At 41.4% G+C, this 19,432-nt stretch overlaps 1 protein-coding gene across 11 annotated transcripts in view; it reads left to right on the forward strand.

Annotated features, from left to right (window-relative positions):
• The window catches only part of chl1b (cell adhesion molecule L1-like b), a 69,750-nt gene that overhangs the window by 41,814 nt on the left and 8,504 nt on the right, over positions 1 to 19,432 (forward strand). For 5 of the 11 annotated variants that reach the window (XM_030419487.1, XM_030419494.1, XM_030419495.1 and 2 more), the window contains 23 exons: positions 47 to 155; positions 356 to 546; positions 1,144 to 1,266; positions 2,494 to 2,664; positions 2,971 to 2,997; positions 3,168 to 3,279; positions 3,454 to 3,635; positions 4,167 to 4,298; positions 6,059 to 6,199; positions 7,095 to 7,206; positions 7,498 to 7,664; positions 7,746 to 7,911; positions 8,020 to 8,144; positions 8,506 to 8,607; positions 8,906 to 9,103; positions 9,323 to 9,393; positions 10,203 to 10,425; positions 12,733 to 12,848; positions 13,094 to 13,298; positions 13,431 to 13,553; positions 16,672 to 16,851; positions 18,053 to 18,082; positions 18,970 to 19,041. In XM_030419487.1, coding sequence (XP_030275347.1) covers positions 47 to 155; positions 356 to 546; positions 1,144 to 1,266; positions 2,494 to 2,664; positions 2,971 to 2,997; positions 3,168 to 3,279; positions 3,454 to 3,635; positions 4,167 to 4,298; positions 6,059 to 6,199; positions 7,095 to 7,206; positions 7,498 to 7,664; positions 7,746 to 7,911; positions 8,020 to 8,144; positions 8,506 to 8,607; positions 8,906 to 9,103; positions 9,323 to 9,393; positions 10,203 to 10,425; positions 12,733 to 12,848; positions 13,094 to 13,298; positions 13,431 to 13,553; positions 16,672 to 16,851; positions 18,053 to 18,082; positions 18,970 to 19,041 — 3,078 coding nt within the window. The remainder of the gene's footprint in view (positions 1 to 46; positions 156 to 355; positions 547 to 1,143; positions 1,267 to 2,493; positions 2,665 to 2,970; positions 2,998 to 3,167; positions 3,280 to 3,453; positions 3,636 to 4,166; positions 4,299 to 6,058; positions 6,200 to 7,094; positions 7,207 to 7,497; positions 7,665 to 7,745; positions 7,912 to 8,019; positions 8,145 to 8,505; positions 8,608 to 8,905; positions 9,104 to 9,322; positions 9,394 to 10,202; positions 10,426 to 12,732; positions 12,849 to 13,093; positions 13,299 to 13,430; positions 13,554 to 16,671; positions 16,852 to 18,052; positions 18,083 to 18,969; positions 19,042 to 19,432) is intronic. The other 6 variants (XM_030419492.1, XM_030419496.1, XM_030419490.1 and 3 more) reach the window with 4 other exon arrangements.

Genomic DNA, 19,432 nt, shown 5'->3' on the forward strand with positions numbered 1-19,432 from the left:
CGTGTTGTGTCTCTCACATTTTCATGCTTGTTTGTTTGTCGCCCAGTTGAGCAGCTGCCCACCATCACAGCTCAGTCGCCCAGCTCTCTCATCGCCTTCCCTTTTGACGAGAGCTTCCCCATGACGTGTGAAGCCAAAGGGAATCCCGAGCCAGAGTGAGTATAGAGCCTCGCTTCTCATCAGATGGGAAGAGAATAGAAGAGTTTGTTAGCAGCCCGACACGCTCAGATAACAAACAACAACAACAGTTTACTATCAACATGTGTTTGGGTGCTCTGGTTTGGAACTTTAAAAAATGAGCGTGCTGTAGTCGTAGCTGAAAGACTTGACATCTCCATTGCTTTTCTTTATGTAGATTCAGATGGACGAAGAATGGCCAGGAATTTGACCCTTTTCTAGACCCCCGGCTGATGAAAGAGGAGGATTCTGGGACCTTTGTGATACCCAATAATGGGAACCTCACAGTGTACCAGGGAATCTATCGCTGTTACGCCTCAAACAGACTGGGGACGGCCATATCGAAGGAGATTGAGTTCATTGTGCCCCGTGAGTAACATACATTTGTGAATGTGTGTATGTGGGGTGCTCTGTTACAGTTCTTTCAGAGTGATTCAGGGCCAGCAGCCATGTGTAATGACTGCACCTCTCTATTGAGAGCTTTTCATTGTATTGAACGTGGCAGAAAGTCATTGAGGCTCCCGAGTGCCCCACCCCTCGCAGCACCTCATCTACAGCTCTGTAGTGGAGAAAACACTGAAAGCGATCCAGGCTCTCCATCATTTCCTTTGCTACATTTTTTTCATTTTGTTCCCAAGCACAAAACGTAACATTTTCAAAGAAAATTCACTCCAAAGGGCGACTTTGACTAAATTTGGCCGGGCTTCAAGCACTCAGCAGTCGTGACAAGCCTCACACAATAGTAGTAGTGATGTCTGTTTTGTTTCTGCAGGCCAAGAACTGAAGAAAAAAAAACCCATAGAATTCAATCTAGTGAATGATACAGAGCTCAGAGAAGCTTTGCCTCACACTACATTCAAGAATGATATTACTGCCACTTTGTGGAGAGGTAGAGAAATGCAAGGTGTATTTTATTCATTCATGTCTGGCTTCATTCACTCACTGTGGGTTCTGTCTTTTTTCTAGATGTTCCAAAGTTTCCTAAAGAGACACTTGATCCTGTTGAGGTGGAGGAAGGCCAGGCCTTTGTTTTACAATGTAACCCACCGCAAGGAATACCTCCTCTGCAGATTTACTGGATGACTATCAGTAAGTGGTCCTTTATTATTTATGATCAGTAAATAGTGGTGTATTCTGTTCAAAATAATAAATGATGCAGCTTTGATTATCACCCATTATATGCTGTTATTAGGCATATTTAGACAGCAATATTCTTGTAACTGATCTGAAATGGTAAGTCCCTTAAAACTCACCGATCTAAAGGTTTCCATGGGTACAAAATACGTTGATATGCTGAATTAGGTGGAAATGTGTATAAAATGAAAATTGAAGAGCTGGAGAAATGTCTCCATACATATGATACCAGGTAATATATGATATTATTTAAGTCATACTGATGCATCAGTGTCTAACCAGCATTTAAGGTTCAAGATTTAAGGTTGGGTGATTAATTTGTCATTTTATAACATGGGGTTGCATAACAAAATGAACATTTGTACACAAACATAGAACATAAATGTTATTAGATATACACATACAGTATATGTTTACATAAACACCTAGTGTAACTTATGTTTAACGAAGTGTTAACGTTAACAGCAGCAACCAGCTGGTGAGGATCATATGGTCAGCATCTTCATATTAAAAGTTCATCATCAGGGAAACACAGGCAGGAGCAACCTTAAATGCAAGCCGGATTAGCATGTCATCCACCCTGGATCTCTCCCCTCTCCGTCCTTGGGTGGTCCAGCTGGTCAGGTTGGATGGTGGAAATATGCCGGGGGCAGTGATTGTCTCGAAATCCGCTGCTCTTACTCCAAAACCTGCGCTTACATTCTCTAATGCTGATGAATTGCTAGGTTGAGATGGAGGTAATTTTAACCACTTATGTGTGACTTCTGTTTGGAAGATCTTGACTTTTTTAAGAAAATCAGATAAGTTGGCCTCCTGGTTCCTCAGTTATTTAAATGAAACCACGTGTTTAAAGTTAAAGGGGAAATGTTTCTTCAGTGAAATAGCTAACAACTCAACAACAATTTCAACAATTTTTGAAACATGTGACAAGGAGCCCAGAGTACACGCTGCTATTTTATCAATAGTCTCAAGCCATTTATTTTGCAGACCCCTGGTTAAATGTATAACTGCTCTTACCTGAAAATTGTACCTTAGTACAGTACTTGATTGAATGTCTATTATACCACTGGTTAACGGGGGGGAATTATTGAAGTGTTAAAACAGAGGTCATGCTCTGGTTTGAAGTGAAGACAAATGACTAGAAATATAACATAAAATCTATCATCCTCTATGTGTGCTCAGGTCTTCAGCACATTGAGCAGGACGAGCGGGTGTCGATGGGCTTGAATGGAGACCTTTATTTCTCTCACGCGGTGGAGAAGGACAGCAGGAGAGACTACTGCTGCTTTGCTGCCTTCCCTAGAATACGAACCATTGTTCAGAAGACTGCCATGTCTGTCATTGTCAAGACAAGTAGGTGTCTATCAAGGCGGTCTGTCTTCACTCGAGTGCTGTCTTCCTCTTGAAGCAGCATGATGCAATCTTTGATTTGTTTTCAGAGCACTGATCATTCCCAACATGTTCACTGATGTCCATATTCATAGCTGCACTTCAAAAGCCATCCAAGTGTCACACTGTCTTGTTTGTGTGCATCTCCTTGGTTTTATGTTGTGAATTTGATCCTGGTGATGTTTGTCATGATGTTTCCCACACTGTCCTCAAGTTCACTGTGATTTTTTTTGTGTGTGTGTGTGTGTGTCTCATCCACCTCCATTTCAGAGAAAACAGACATGAGTCCTGAAACTGGTAAGTTAGAAGCTTTTAGAGTAAAACACCCCTCTTCTGTACTTCCTCTCTAAACATATGTGTGCACAGAGCAGGTGTGTAAATAGAAATACACACATGTAGCCTTTGTGAAACTGCATCACATGTATGATTTTTATGATATGGCCTAATTCTCTGCTGTGCTTCTTTAGCTAATGCAATCCTTCAGAGAAGACCCTCTCTTCTGATGCCCTCTGGTGTCAAAACAGAGACACTGCTGGTCAAAGGAGAGGATTTGAAATTGGAGTGTATTGCTGAAGGATTGTAAGTAATACTGCCATTTCAAGTTTTTTAAACATTTTAGAAAATTGTTTTTGTTTTTAAAACTGATTCTGCTACAAAACTGATTTGATTCAAAATTGTCGATTTTAAATGTACTGTATTTGGATATCATCACGTGCATAGGCAATATCTAACTCTCTGTCAACTTTCCGCTAGTCCAACTCCACAGGTTGAATGGGTGAAGATGGGTCATCAACTTCCCAGTAAAGCAAAAGTGGAGAATCATGGGAAGTTGCTGATTGTGCCAAGAGTTGAACAGGAAGATAGTGGAAAGTACATGTGCAAAGCGAAGAACACACTTGGAGAAGCTGTCCATTACTTCCCAGTGACAGTAGAAGGTAACTGCAGCATGTTGTGACCTTACAGTGGTGTTGGTGAAGTCGCTCTAATGAAACAATGTTTGATGGAGCAAGATTAAGTTGAGTAATCTAATAAATACCAAATGTATACAAATGTTACAGGCACATCACTATAGATGCAAAGCTCACATAAATCATATTTTGATAAAAACAGTTCCTAATACACAGCTACAGTGCCAGATAATGATGCAGATAAGAGTGAAACATTGTCCCCTGGCTAATTTTGAACTTATTGTGCAGGTGTTAACCTTTTTATGAGAAATCTCCAAAATAACCACAATGTTATATGGATGTATACAGACGGCTAACAAAGATTGTGGAGAGAAAGTACACAGCTGAAGTGTCTCCTGTGTGTCTGTCAAGGATAACCCTGTCAATGTAGCATTTGTGGACTTTTGTATCAAATAACATAAATTGCATAACTGTTCCTGTGAATGTGAAAATGCTCAGTCTCGCTCTTGTAATGACACTCATCAGTTAGCTGATATTGTGTGCTTTGTGTGTTCCCAGAGCCTCCGGAGTGGGTGTCTGAGCCTGAGAGTCAGCTCAGTATGATTGGCTCGAATGTGCTCATCAAGTGCTCTGCCAGTGGGACTCCTCAGCCGATTATAACGTGGAGGATGAATGGTGTACCTCTGCAGGGTCAGTCCCACAACTGGATTCACGTCATTATTTTGAAACCCTTTTGAACCGAGGGCTTGTCCTGATGACTGTTTTAAAGGAACAAAAGGGTTAATTGTTGATGTTGTCTTACCTGTTCTCCTTTTTAAACACAACATATTATATAATCTAAAACATGGGGAGAGAGTGTTTAACAGTTGGCAGGAGAGATAGCCTTAGCTTGTTGAACTAGAGGTATGATTCTTCAGCTATGAGAGGTCCCCGATTCGCATTCTGGAGGCGGAGTGTGAATTCTCTCACTAGTGATCTTAAAAGAAGATTTCTATGTAAAATTGTGAAAGAGAAAGTACTCCAGCATGTTTTATTAAAGTGGAACTACAGATTCTGTTTACATGTATTTGGGAGTACTACTGCATAAGTGAAAAAAGTTATATAAATCCTTTTGTGGCTCCAAATAAATGTCTTAAAATCAGCATCGATTGGGGCTGAAGACTAGAAGCCTGGAAATGAAACAAATCTGTGGGAAGGTACAAAGGAGTGATCTTACCAGACCTCTGTGGTCTGCTTTTCACCTCTGCTTGAGGCCAGCAGTTCCTGAATTTGCTGCTACTATCACAACACACCTGAATCTCTGACCAAAATGTCTGTACCTGATGTGCATTATGGTTAATGTAGGTGTCAGCTTTTGTCAAAGAAGGTGAGAGTGTGTCTTCAGTAAAGTGAAACAAAAATTGATTTTTTAAACCACTAACAGGATAAATAATCAGATTGTTTAAATTCTATGAAAACATCATTCAGCAAGGTATGAAATTAACCAGTGTTGCTACAATATATACATTTGTAACTTTGATACATATGATATAATATGAAAAATTCAATAATACATTGTTTGATACCATGATGGAAAAACTGAATATTGAGGGCATTTAATTTGTCAAGTATTTTCTTATGAACTGAAACTCAGCTGATGAGATGCCTGATAGTTCTCAGGGGGATTAGCTTGATTAGCTTTAAGAATTATAAACGACTGTTGGTCCAACAACAGGACAAGACACTTATCAGCAACCGTTTACTGGGCCAGCTTAATACTGATTCAGTGATGGTGAACTGAGAGCTGTCACCAATGCTGAAAATCTTTTTAGAAGTGCTTTGCGGAATTTGTTGTGTAAGTGCCTTTCCCTCGCATTTTGTTTTTATCCTCTGCCATTACTTCTTCATTTGCCTAAAATCTAATGTATTTCCTGACAGCAAGAGCCAGAGAGTAAAGCTGGTACCTGTGTATCAATACTGCAGAAAATGAGTGTTTTCAAATATTCAGTATTGTTTGTGTATCAAATCAAATCAGCATTTTTGAAAACACTAAAATTAACCATAATATACAACAACAACCCAGTCAGTTGCTTTTATTATGTGTGTTTAGGAATTATTTATGGTTCAACTTCACTGCAGAGAAAAAGTCCGTAGAGGTTGGGAAAGTTCAGAACACCAGACACTTTGCAGTCCTGCCTGAGTCACAACGATTATTCCACAATGTTTGTGACAGGAGGCAGAAGAGTCAGTGCTGGGCAGAGAGGTGGCCAGTTTAATGCAGGGAAGGAAGTGACAGTTAACCCACAACTGTTAGCCAGTGAAGTGTAGCTATAGAAGAGGGGAAAATAAGCTGAGGTTTTCAGGCAAGTTAAATTATCATTACCTGTGTTAAATCCACATTCTGTGTTGCAGCATCAGTGGTGATCATCCAAATCTTTTGTGTTTACTGATATGTCTTTGGTCTGTTACAGAAGCCCCTGCAGCGAACAGGAAGGTGTTAGATGACACCGTACTTCTACGCAACGCCCAATCATCTGACAGTGCAGTCTATCAGTGTGAGGCCTCCAACAGACATGGAACCCTTCTGTCCAATGCAAACATTATGATCATGAGTAAGTCAGACAGCTTTTAGTTCACACTTTTCATCACTTCTGTTGCACCATCATGTTTTTTATCAAGTACAAGTTCGTGACTAAGTGTCAGACTGTGCGGTGAGTCACTTAGAGGCTGCTGACTGATGTGTCAAGCGAGAGAGCTGGTGCTGATGTTGGCATATGCCCATAAAGCAGCGAGGAGCCCAGGGACGGAGGGCTGTCTACAAGCTGTACTCCTTCATTCAGGCTAGCAGCTCTCCCTGTGGAGCGAAAAGCCTAGTTCCCTGCCATTTATATGCTAACAAGTTCCCCCTCAATTCCATATTGATACCAGGGCCATAAGACAAACATGTGCTGCTTTACAAGCGCAGATAAAAAAATGTAAAAGACAAAATGTTGCTCTCCGTCGGTCTGCACAATCGTGGGGGTGTTGTTCTCGGTGACACAGGAGTTAATACAGCTGGACAGTCTCTGAATGCTAAGTCCCAGTTGCTGCCTTTGTAAACAATTAGAAAAGACAGTCCATTTTAATGGGAGGCTTTGGCTACAACCGATAAGGTGCTCATGCTCGGCTAAGTCATTAATCCATTGTTTCCTCTTTGATTTCATTTTCTCATTGACGCATTTCTGACAACCTGACAGCTGAATTATTTCTTGACACAAAGGAGCGACAATTAATGCACAGGGAAGAGAACAGTGTTAACGCCTTACTTGGCCCACCATTATCTGCCACAGTCCTTCCTGTTTTAAAAACTGCTATACTACAACCTCGGTTTAATTTTGTATCGCCTAAAAGTCCTGAGAGAACAGTAGTCAAGGGCCACACCTACGTTCATCACTGGTAGAACACCTGCTCTCTGTTTTTCCTATAAGCTAAGATTGATGATTGGACTCTCCTGCCTGGTGTTTACAGATGTGCCCCCTATGGTTCTGACCTCTGAGGGGGAGGAATACTCTGCTGTGGATGGGAAGGCAGTGCTGATGCACTGCAAGGTCTTCAGCTCTCCTCCTTCTATGATCACTTGGTAAGTCTGCAGTTAGTTCCTGTTGCTCACACACCAGCAGAGAGCAGTAGATCTCAGCTTGTCGATGCATACACTCCCTCTTTATACTGCGTGTATCTTTACTGGTGACCTGCAGTGTCTTTAAAACAAACTCAAGTGACCCTGTTGCTCAAAACTAATGTTCTGTTCAGCAACTTTTATTTCTTTTATTTTGCTTCCTTTCTGTACTGTTTAAACTGCCGTTGTGTTCATGTTTAATTTGACCTGAGGGAAGTTTGACTTCAACGGGTGATTGTTCTGGATGTTTTCCAGGAGCAAAGACGACTCCTCTGAATCTGTGGAGGGGCCGAGGGTTACTGTTCATGACAACGGCTCGCTGGAGATTTACAGAGTAGAGAAAGAAGACGCGGGGCAGTACACATGTTTAGCTAAAAACACAGAAGGATCGGCCGCCATCGATGCCACGCTGAATGTGAAAGGTAAACAGCTTTACCTGTGAAAGTTTTGGCAGTGGCTCCCACGTCTTTGCAATTTAACTAATACAGTTGTGCCTATGGTAGATCCCACCAGAATAGCCGTGCCCCCGGAGAACCTGCAGATCCTAAAAGGTACCACGGCCGAGCTCTCATGCCTTGCAGAGTACGACAAGTCCTTCAGCAATGACTTTGAGCTCCTGTGGGAAAAAGATGATATGGAGATATCCCTCAACTATACAGAGAATTCAAGGTATTTTATTTTATATTTTACAGCATTGCAGACTTAATCAGAGCAGGAAACTCATTTTACTTTTCAGTTTTGTGAATCAATAATGTGTCTCCATCGCTCTGTCAACAGATACTTTGTGGAGGACGGTATTCTTCAGATCATCAATGTAAGCCATGGGGACCAGGGTGTGTACACATGTGTGGCAAGAACTCCGGTGGACCAAGACACGGCCTCAGCGCTGCTCATGGTGCAAGGTGAGCTAACATATGAGCAATATTTCTGCTATGAGCCAAAGGATCAGAGACCCCTGGTGCTACATTAATGTATGACACATTTACAAATGGATCAATATGTCAGGAAACCAAAGCCGAGCATGAACACGCAGACTGTGGTTTTATTAGCGCAGCAATGTGCCTGACAATCACCCTTTTGAGATATTTTTGACATTTTAAAGTATAAAAGAAATAGTGGCAGCCTTATTCAGCGATGCAGCTCGTTCCACATCCTCTGGCACTCTGGATGATGTGATTGAACATTTGTTCCCTTGGCCTTTTTTGCTGCAGAGATTGATGTGTCTGTGATTTTCCAAAGCCATGTTGTTGTGATGGTTTTCAGACGTCCCAGATGCACCTGAGTACTTGGTACTGTCTGAACACAAGAGCAAAAGTGTGAAACTGAAATGGATCCCAGGGGACGATCACAACAGCACAACCACAGGTAAAAGGAGCATCTGTGTGCGCAGGTGTCAGTACATACAGTATAGCACTCCCTGAATCTCACAGTGATTGGTATGAATATGATATACACACATTTCTGGGCATCATTCTGCATGTTAATAGATTTGTTTGATACCAACTTGTACAATATGAATCTATTATTGATTCATCCAAGCATGAATTACGATTAGTCTCCCTGAGGAATATACAAGCCCAGAGCAGGGTTTGGGGAGTTTTCTGCACAGCTGGTGGTTAGATAAGCAATCCTTTGGCAAGATTGTCTTTCTGCCTGTCAACAGAGTTTATTATCGAGTACGAGGAAAGCCAGTGGGAGCCAGGAAACTGGAAGGAACTGCTCCGAGTGCCCGGCAACCACAACTCGGCCGTTCTCAAGCTCCACGGCCACGTCGACTATTGCTTCCGTGTGTCTGGTGTTAACACTTTAGGGAGGGGTCCTTCCAGCAAGCCAACAGAGAGATACAAAACCCAACCGGCAGGTCTGAGGCATCTTCCTTTCATTGTTTATGGTACTTTTTGATAAGGTCCTTCAGGCCACTTGAGCTGCCAACACTGCTGTTGTGTGAACTATAAAACACTCAGACCTGGCACATAATTGATTCCATTTTTGTTGAAAGTCTGCTCTCTTGTGCGTCTATTCACCGGAGGTTTCTTCCACTAACAATGTCGACAAAATCTATACTCCTTCTTTTGTACAGCTCCTGACAAGAACCCTGAAAATATCAAAATCGAAGGTCGTTTGCCACATGAAATGGATATCAACTGGGAGGTAAGAAATAGGGTTTGGTCTTTTTTATTCCTCTTACTGTGCGTTCTGTAAAGTCAGCCACCTTTACATAGATAATTATTAACATCTGCTGTAGTTTTTGGAAGTCAAAGATTTTCTGTAAGAGAGCTGAAATTAGGTTTTATCAATGTTTCATAGGCAATTACCAACAGAAATAGGAAGTAGAAAAGGTCCACTTCTGATATTTCATTCTGTGGTTCAGATCTATAGAACCACCTTTTTCTGGGGTCACTCTGATTGAGTTTTCCATTGAAAGCCGCTCCTTTTCTTTGATTAGGAAGAGAAAGAGACCTATGAAAGGGATTTTTTCCCTTTAATGCATACAGTAATATATTCAGGTTTATTGTAAAAAGATAAATCTTTCCCTCACTTATTATCTGGTCGCCCTGTCATAGTAACACAAGCCGCCGAATCCTGGATTCATGAGCTCTCCCACCGTTAATGATTTGCTTTTGTGGATAATGGTATTTCATTCTATTTCTCACGGCCCAACTTCTGTGAGGAGATAAATCTTTTCATCTATGATGTCCTAGCAAGCCCTGTATCAAAGGAGAGCCATGCTGCCAGGCCAGGTCAATTGTTCCATTGTTTTATTAGATAGTGGCATAATACACTGCCAGCATTCCAAGCACAGTTCACTGGGCTAGCTTGTCATTTTAATCCCACAGTGGCAGTGACATTGAGCGGTGAAATACAAGAAACGTCTTATGCAACTGTGAAAGTCTCTATGAAACTATTCACACTGTTGTTCTTCCATTTCATTTGTGCCTTCTTATCTTCACATTATTCAGCCTTTGTTACCCATTGAGCACAATGGCCCTGGTCTGGAGTATAAGGTGAGTTACAAGAGGCAGGACGTGGAGGAGGACTGGAAGGAACACATGGTGAAGAGACACTCGTTCCTGGTGAAGAACACTCCCACCTTTGTGCCCTATGAGATCAAGATCCAAGCCAGGAACCATCAGGGCTGGGGCCCGGAACCCAAAATAGTGATCGGCTACTCAGGAGAGGACAGTGAGTAGTCATCATTGTACTTATAAAGTAAAATATTTTGTAATGTTTTGATTTTGGATCAAATGACTATTTAATGTAAGTCATCACTCAAAGTGATTAAGCCACAAGGAAATACAACCCAACTCTGCACTTCCCCGTGAGTTTAAAGGAGAACTTTGGCTGTTTTTAACCTATATCCCTGTTGATCGAGTTTACCGAGTGTTGTCAGTAGGAAAAATAACATGAATTTTTTGCACAATGTTCACCAGATATCAGGACGGCAGCTAAAGCGAAGCTATTGTGGCAGACATCCTTAAGTTTCAATTTCGGTTATGTCTGCCCCCATAGGTTCGCTTTAGCTGCCGTTCTGATATTCGGTAAATATTGTGCCAAATGTTCTCGTTATCATTCCTAATGACAGCACTCGGTAACCTCGATCAACAGGGATATAGGTTAAAAACGGCCGAAGTTCTCCTATAAAGATAGTTTCAGCTTCTGCTAACTTGTTTTGTTTTCCTGCAACTCTTCTCTCACCTTTCTTCCAGCCAAAGCAAGCAGCTATTTTCAGAAAAAAAAAAAGCTCAGATAAACCCACTACCTGCCTAGCAGCAGACTGCTGGCAAATTTAGCAACGGGCTGGTGAACATAGTGCGGCATTTAGCTGCCAAACAGCTAGATATTTCCCTTTGGAGGAGAAACAGTCCTCAAAAGAGTGAAAGTTAAAGTTAGTGAAACCTTGTCACAAAAAAAAAAACACTTTCATTGTCAAATAAAACTTGAGTTCATAAGCAATGAACACACTCGTATTAAATTCAATACAAGCAACGGTTTTGTTGCTCTGGAATGACCAGTAGTTTCTGCTGAGGAATGTTATGTAATGTAAGGTGACATAAGTTAGATATTGCTGAGTAACCGACATTACTCTTGTTCACTTATTGTACATTTTTACTACATTTTAGCATTTAAGATTTGATCGACCTACATTTTTTACTAGTGTCCACAGTGGCAAGGGTTTAGCAAAAAAAAAAATTTAGTTTTGAGAAGCTCGAAAAAATGCAATATTTAGTCAAACACTAATCTTTAATATATGTGATCACTGAGTCACTATTTCCATATAAGCAGGATTCAAAAACAATTAGACAAGCTAACTGACAGCTTGACTAGCTTTTTTGAAATTACTACCATTTTATAAATATACATGGAAATTTACCTCTAACTTCCAAAAGTTGTGATGCCGGCTTTGGGTGTAGTGTCATGAATAGAGAGAGAATCCACAGACTAGTGCAAACTCATTCTTGTTAAACTTTTTAATTTTGAGGGAAAAAATGAAACTTGACTCAAGGTCTGTTGCGAAAGTCAGGTGCTATAAAAGAAACCCTTCTCAACTTTAAGGTTAAGAATCTAGCAAGAAAGTTTTCTGGTCACGAATCAAATTGAAATAGAAAATATTTCCTGACAAATAAGACGCCATCCAGTGAAAGTCAGACCTTTTTAATATTCGCATCGGTTTTGTTATATCTAGTTCCGGTGAAAAGCGATGGCAGATAGTCCCGGTGGAAAAAAAATGATTATGCGTCTGAAGTTCACTGACTTAAACTTGTATGGTTTCTGGGTATTAAAGTTCACAACACTTACCTCTTGCTGCTATTTGGATCTGCCAAGTGCAAAGCAGCCAGTGTAGCTTTAGGATATGTGATTTTATGGAGAAAGATGTGGTTTAATTAAAAACATCTTTTACCCCTTTCTGCTCAACTCTGATATTTTCAGCTGCAGCATTCAGGTGGACTTCGTGAAATGATTTATTGATAAGTTTTGTGATTTTGTGGAAATATTCTACACTTGGGGTTTGACTTAGACTTTCAGTTTCAAGGTTGTGTACCTCAGCAGTATGAGCTTCACAAGTTGGTACAGAAGTTTACTGTATTTCCTGTGTTTAGCTTTCTTCTGGATTTGCCCCCAAGAAGTCACTTCAGGTCATGACTCTTGCCCTTTTTGTGTCCTCACTCCGATGTGGTGTTGTTAAATGCAGTATTTACACTCCCTAGGTCAATGGTTTTATCTTTTATGTTAGCGTCTGTCACTGTATTAAAGTGATATTAGTACCTAATAGGTGCTCCTGTAAATAGATGGTCACAATGTAGTTAGATGTGTAGTATTTCAGGTATTTTTCCCTTTTGTTCATTTGTTTATTTCTGACGCAGCTTTAATATGAAATCATTTAATTGTTTTTCAGGATAACTCAAACTGGTTTATCCTTGTCTTGTCTCTTGTTTTTCCATGACTTACTTTCAGCTTACTGTAGATTCTAATGTGTGTTTGCCTTTGCAGTTCCCTCTGCTGCACCTGATGATGTAGCTGTGGAGGTGATGAACAGCTCAGTGGTCAAGGTTAGCTGGACGCGTGTACACAAGGACAAGTTACATGGACATCTGGGAGGCTACAGGGTAATACCTCAAAAACAGACCTTTGCTTTTAGACAGAGCTTAAAAGGAATGGCCCTGACCTTGCTCTAAACGTTTGCTTCTCTCACCCCATGCTGTCTCCTTTACTCGGCCAGCTCAATGCACTGACCAACAGAAAAAAACACAATAACTTATTCAGCATTCTCTCACACATATACAAATATACAAAGTGTGATGTCTTGCGGCTTTTACTGAGGACTCCGCTCTGTGTTTCTTACTGAATGTAGATAAGCTGGTGGCGTCTGCGCAGTCTGGTGAATTCAAAGAAAAGCCACGGAGATAAACACACACTGACGTTCCCCGGGGACCGGAACCATGCTGTGATACTGGGTCTAACGCCCTTCTCCGAGTACAGCCTCATCGTCATGACCTTCAACGGGCGGGGCAACGGCCCGGGCAGTCATCCCGTCAACTTCAAAACCCCAGAGGGAGGTAGGATTGTTGAAAAACAGCATGGAGTGTATTGATTCACAACTACTGAAGGGAAAATCTAATAATAGCCAAGAAAACTGGGTTGCAGAATTCGACTGCTTACTTTGTGGTTTACCTTCTTTGCCCCCACAGTCCCAGAGAAAAATCCTGTTTTCAGGGTCGCAGAGGTACAGAAGCACAGTGTCTCTTTGGTCTGGGACCCGCCACTGGAGCCTAATGGGATTCTCACTGGTTATCTCCTCGAGTATCAGCTAGGTACGTATCTTCACACCACGTGCTTGTACTTAACTAACTCAGATGTAATGGTTATACCCCCACTGGGAGGTTATGTTTTTTCTCTTGTGTTCGATGGTGTTTACATTCCTCTGTTTACAGCATATACAACAACACACAGGCCAGATATCTCAATTTAGAAACAGTGACTCTATATCAGAGACTTGAACAGGCTCACTGCTTTAAATTCAAAGCCTCGACCTCCATTTTAAAGGGTATTGTGTTGATACAGACAAGTGCATACAGTGCATGAGTATATTGGTAAAAGAAAGGTGAGGATCTTTGGCTTGCTGGTGATTGTCTAACCCATGATCCTCAGCAAGGAAAGGAAAATCATTGTGCTACTCTAATAGGGCCGGGGTCATGGTGAGATCAGAGTGTGTGTATAGGAGACATGTCAGGGTGATGTCGGCTGGCCTGTGTGTCATGATCGTGGCTCAGCCAGTGCTGACCGAGGCCACTGTGTCACAGCCTGTTAAGGTCCAGCTTTACTGACCCGATCCTGTCCACAGGGGACATCCTTACCATAGCTCAAAGTCGTTGGGGATACCATCACTGAACACATCCAATGTGTGCACACTTTGCTGTCCTTAAACAAAAGTCATAACCGAGCTAATGACTAACTTCCAACAACGTCTTAGCGCCGCATTTCCCGGCTAATTGAGTTTGATTTGGCGGCTGCACAAGAGGGCCGAGTGTCATACAGTCTTTTAAGAGAGGACGTTTTCATTGGGCCACAGTAATAAAGCTGATGGACTCTATGAAGTGTGACTTTTGTTGAAGTCCCCTTGAAGGAAGTCATGTGTGAAATGTTGAGGATAATGTAGCCAGCTGTCAGTGGATCATCCGTGGCACAAGTGAAATCTCAAGTTGCAACGCAGCTGTTTAAGGTCTACGCCCATCTTCACAGCAGCCTTTTATAGCTTCACATCTCACAGGTTTCACAGGATTTGTAATAACACACTGAGCATGCAGGAATACCAGCGTGTTTAAACTCTTTAACCAACTTGCTTTTTTTGTTGTTGAAGATGTCACCAAAAAAATCTGTGACTTTATCAATACAATAGCAGAATTGAGGCAATATGTCCAGAAGATGTGGACATGATAGAGGCCTTTCCTCTACCAATACACTTTTTAGTGATATTAACAGCGGTTCATTTACTGTGTACAGAAAGTTTAAGTCTGTATTCTTTCCCTAAATAAATTCCTGAATGTAAATGCTGAATGTTCCCCTCAGCATTGAGTGGGTGGTATGGTCACAGTGCCTTAAATAGCTGCTATCCACTCCATAGCCTCGGGGAGAGTAGGCCAGTGCAGACTAAACAACTATTCGACTGCCTCTCAAGAAGGTATTCACACCACTTGACGAGGAAAAGATAAGTGTGTCACAAAGGTGAAGCTGAGAGCTCACACTCGATACATGCTGTCAAAATATGTCTCCTATTTTGGCATTCTGTGTGGCATAGTAGCTACAGTTTGCATTTACACTGCAAATGTATTAATGTGACAAATATTTTAACACTTCCTTATTTGAGTTACTGTAGAGCGACTAGTCCAGAGTGGCCTAAGTGAAGTTTACGCTGCACTTATCAACTACCGTACGAGTGGGAGTTACAAATGACCTTTGCTTCAGTTAATTCTGTTTTTCTTCCAATTTGAGTTCAACTCATACTTAGAGTGAGGTCATTCTGAGATTTCAGTGCTGCTGACTCTTGGTCTGTTTTCCACTCCACACGGTCAACCATATTTGGCCCAGCAGGGCTAAAGAATATTTGGAGATGTTATTGTCTGAAGTCAGCAGCCTTCGGCCAGTTCACTCTATAAGATCATGTACACCAGCTGTCAGGACTAAGTGTCTCCGGATTAGTGAGAAATTGTCCATCCATGGGGTAGAAACATGACGCTTGTGGGTCTTCTCAGTAGCAGCCTGGATTGCATAATTTACCAAAAATGGACCGTTTTTGTCCCTAGAGATAAAGCAAAACAAAACAAAAGGAAGTCGTGATGTCTGATAACAGTGGGTGGTGTCCAGGCAAAAAGAGAAGCAGGCCAATACTTTCTCGCCATTGTTTCTGTTACCTCCTACCAGAGAGACGTGGCACCTCTTTCACAGCAAAGGTCACCTCAACACCTGCTGTGTTTGTTTTTGTTACAAAGAACATAAATGCCACCTCCCTACCTACTGGGCTGCTTTACGTAGTGAAAAATTAGATCCCATCACAATGTAGACAGAAGCAACACCAACAAGTTCAATTTGTAAATGTGAAGGACACAAACTGTTTATTCGTTATATGCAAAATAACAACTTAGTGGGGTATTAAGCCAAACAAGCAAATGACAAGTTATTTTTTGCTGAAGCCAAAAATCCAAAATGGAAGCCAAAATGAGAATTGACATTTGCTTTCTTTGGCAATACTGAAATGTCTTGTGATTGTCAGCTGGAAGTATTCTGAAATGCCAGTGGCTGGTGAGAGTGCAAGCTGCAACTTTAACAAGAGTGCGTAAATGAACTACAGGGATCACTCAGTGACTAGTAAAAGATATATGGCAACGTTTTGTTTTTTATCTATTTCTATTCATTTTTTAGAAAGCATGCATGAGTAATCCCCGCTGAGCTTAAAGAGCTGAGCAACAGTACAATACCATCAGGGTAAATAATGAAAAACATGGGAGATCCTCCGTTATTCCAGTGTAAGTAGAGGGCGTGTGGGCTGTAGAATATAAAAGGCACTTTTTCACCACATTGTCACATGGATAGGAGCTAACAAGCACTCTGGTTCAGGAGTACAATACCATCAAGTCAAAGAATTGAAAATGAGCAAGAGGGCTCCCTTATTAACTTTATAATGAATTAATAAATAGTGTATACAGACGATTAAACGGTTCTTATTTTCCTACTTTTTCAGTGTAATTACAGAGTAATCTCTTGGACCCTCCTAAATGTTCTTTGTTTGCCCCCTGTGCCCTGCACATCCTCCTTTACCAACTGGTAGATTCCCAGGATGAAACCCTTTCATGCAAAATATGTGCACTGTGATTTTGCAGCACGTGATCTAAAGCATTCACTGTCTTTTTTTTGTGTGCATATTTCTTCATCCAGTCAACGACACAGAGGAAGTGGGGCCACTGCAGACAGTAGACATCAGCAACCCCGACACCACCAAGTGGATCCTGCGCGACTTGGAGCCTGTGAGCAAATACAAGTTCTACCTGCGCTCCTGCACCACGATGGGCTGCGGGCCTGTTGTCAGCGAGGAGAGCATCACTACCCTAGAAACAAGTGAGTGACAGAGGGTGTAGAAAGCACTCCACTAGGCTGTGTATATGTGCATAAGCTTGTGGTTGTGGGTGGGTGACGATGAGTAGGTCACTTCCTGGTGGAGACAACGAGAAAACGCAGACGGGCAGAAGTGAAGTGGGTGACGAAGCCTTTTCACTAATTCAAGATGGCATTGAACTAGTGGAATATGATATATGCCTGGGCAGCCAAGCTTTTCATATCTCCATGTAAGTAATTTTTGTGGGTAAACAATTTCATATGGGTGTAGTGGAGGTTTTCATTTGTCACTGTCATGAGAGAGCAAGTGCTTATTGATTGGACAGAGAGTGTGAGCTATGAAACAATCAGAGAAGAAAGAAAATTGCTTTGAGCAGGAGGGAAACTGAAGGTTTTGATATTGAAATTGTGTAATCATGAAAGAGTTGATGGGTAAGTAATCATAATGAGCCAGCTTGTAACATGTAATCTTTTCTTTTCAATTACATATGATTTGTTGAGGACTGCACGCCATACTTCAGCTGGCTCAGACTCAAGTCAAGCTTCTGTGAGATTGCGGTCGGTGTTATGAATGATTGGATGGGAAATGAAACAGGAAAGTGTGTGTGGACTCACCTAGGTGTCAGTAAAATGAACTGCAGCAACAGATACTGTCAGCAGCATAAATAATTGGGTGGCACTTTTAATACAAATGCACCCTGAAGAAATTTAGCATGTCATTCAAGTTGTGGTTTGCAAGAACAACAAGCTCAACTTAATGTTGGAACACACCGCAAGTGTTGAATATGCGAGCGATTACTTAGTGTTTACTGGAAGAATCCTTACAATCACAGAAAGAAACTTAATTGGCTCTTAGGGGTTGTTTATTTGCATGCCGAAAAGCCAGCGAAAATGATTACAGGGAGAAGGACTCATTTCTTGTTTAGAATTGCAATTTTGTGAAGCTCTTACGTGTGTGGGACACTCTTAAGATTCGAGCATTTAAGTTATTCATGGCAGCTGTACTATCTGTGTGTGTGTATGAGTCAGTGTTCTGTTAATTGTCCTCTGCCTGCTTTCTCGTGAGCCACTAAAAAGTGTACTGCTTTCAGCATAACCTTTGATCATACAGTGTGTACTGGTAATGTGTGTGTAACTGTCTGCTTAGCAATGTGCATTGTCTGTCTGTCTTTTTCTTTCTTGCTTTTCTTTATTTTCCCCACAGCTTCCATTTTGGCTTCCACTGTCGGCCTCAGTATGTAGATTTGCTCTCATGTAGACACTGTGGCATGTCATACCTACACATACAATCTCAAATTGCCCTGAAAAATGTTGATAACACATGTAATGGAATTATTCATCTCTAAATTTGCTGTATGTTGGTATGGCATGTTTAACAGTCACGATTATTGTCGAAGGTAGCTCATGCATGCTTTAGATTTAGAAAATGTGGACAGGTGTGGATGCTACAGGCCTGAATAAATTTTCAGGTTTCCCATTGTCGAGCAGTTCAACACATTTTATTTTGCTTGCAGTGAATCAAAAATCTCCAAACACTCGGCTCCTCTGCAGATAATTGACCTTGTCTGCTGTTTGCCCTTGCCATCAGCAGAGTGCACTCTGATGCCTCCTTTCATTAGAAAAATGTCAACTTCTTCTACGATGAAGTCTTAGGCTTCCTCTCGAATGGCAATGATAATGAGTAACCCAATTATAAATTCATATTAATCTTGGCTCATTAGTGACTGTAAACGAATATTGACTTTTATCCTAGCAACAGCAGACTAAGTGCAGCTTGTCTAACTCAAGCTGAGGAATTAAATGGTGCTTTAAGAGCCAAACCCAGGAAGAACATCAGACACGCCACACACATCTGCCCTTCTTCCTTTTAATGATGTGTAAAAGGAAAACTGATTCAAGATCAAGTGATATTTATTACCATAACATCTCACCTTGTGTAGAAATAAAATGCAGTTTTTGTTTTCTGAGATTAGGTTTCATGTAAACATGTAGTCCTCATGATTAGTTACTAATTTAGTTGAGTTTGAGCTTAGGCGAAAACAGCATGTGTGCTAACAGTAGAATGTAGTGCCCCAAGCTCCATCCCAATTGATAACCACAAGGTCTGTCTTTCTTTTTTAGGAAAGTCAGCTTCCCCCTCACCTCCAAGCACTCCAAGGTCCCCAGTGACCAAACCTACTCGTTCCACTATAGGTAGAGCTGCAGCACATTCTGACACAACAAGCATCAAACCAGAGACAAACAGAAACAATGAAAAGAGTATGGATGTTGCTAGGTGGCATGATGACCCGCCAAAATAGATCTGAATATTATGTAGCCTAAGCTCTATTCCATGTGTTATTTAAAGAAATAATCTCCAATGGAAACAAGGGTGTGAATGTGAAGTAACAGCTCAATTTTATTGTTTGACAAGTGCATACTCATGAAAAGGCTGGTTTTAATTTCTCTGCTGCACCACGGGGGAAATCTAGGATACGAGATCTATATCCCGAGCCGACAGTGTAGCTGCAGAATGCAGTCACTGGAAGGGGACAAATATGTCTAATTGTCAGTGATTGATTTGTTGGGCCCCGGTCCCTCCTGT

Source organism: Sparus aurata, chromosome 6 (assembly GCF_900880675.1).
Source record: "Sparus aurata chromosome 6, fSpaAur1.1, whole genome shotgun sequence".
Taxonomy (NCBI): Eukaryota; Metazoa; Chordata; class Actinopteri; order Spariformes; family Sparidae; genus Sparus; species Sparus aurata.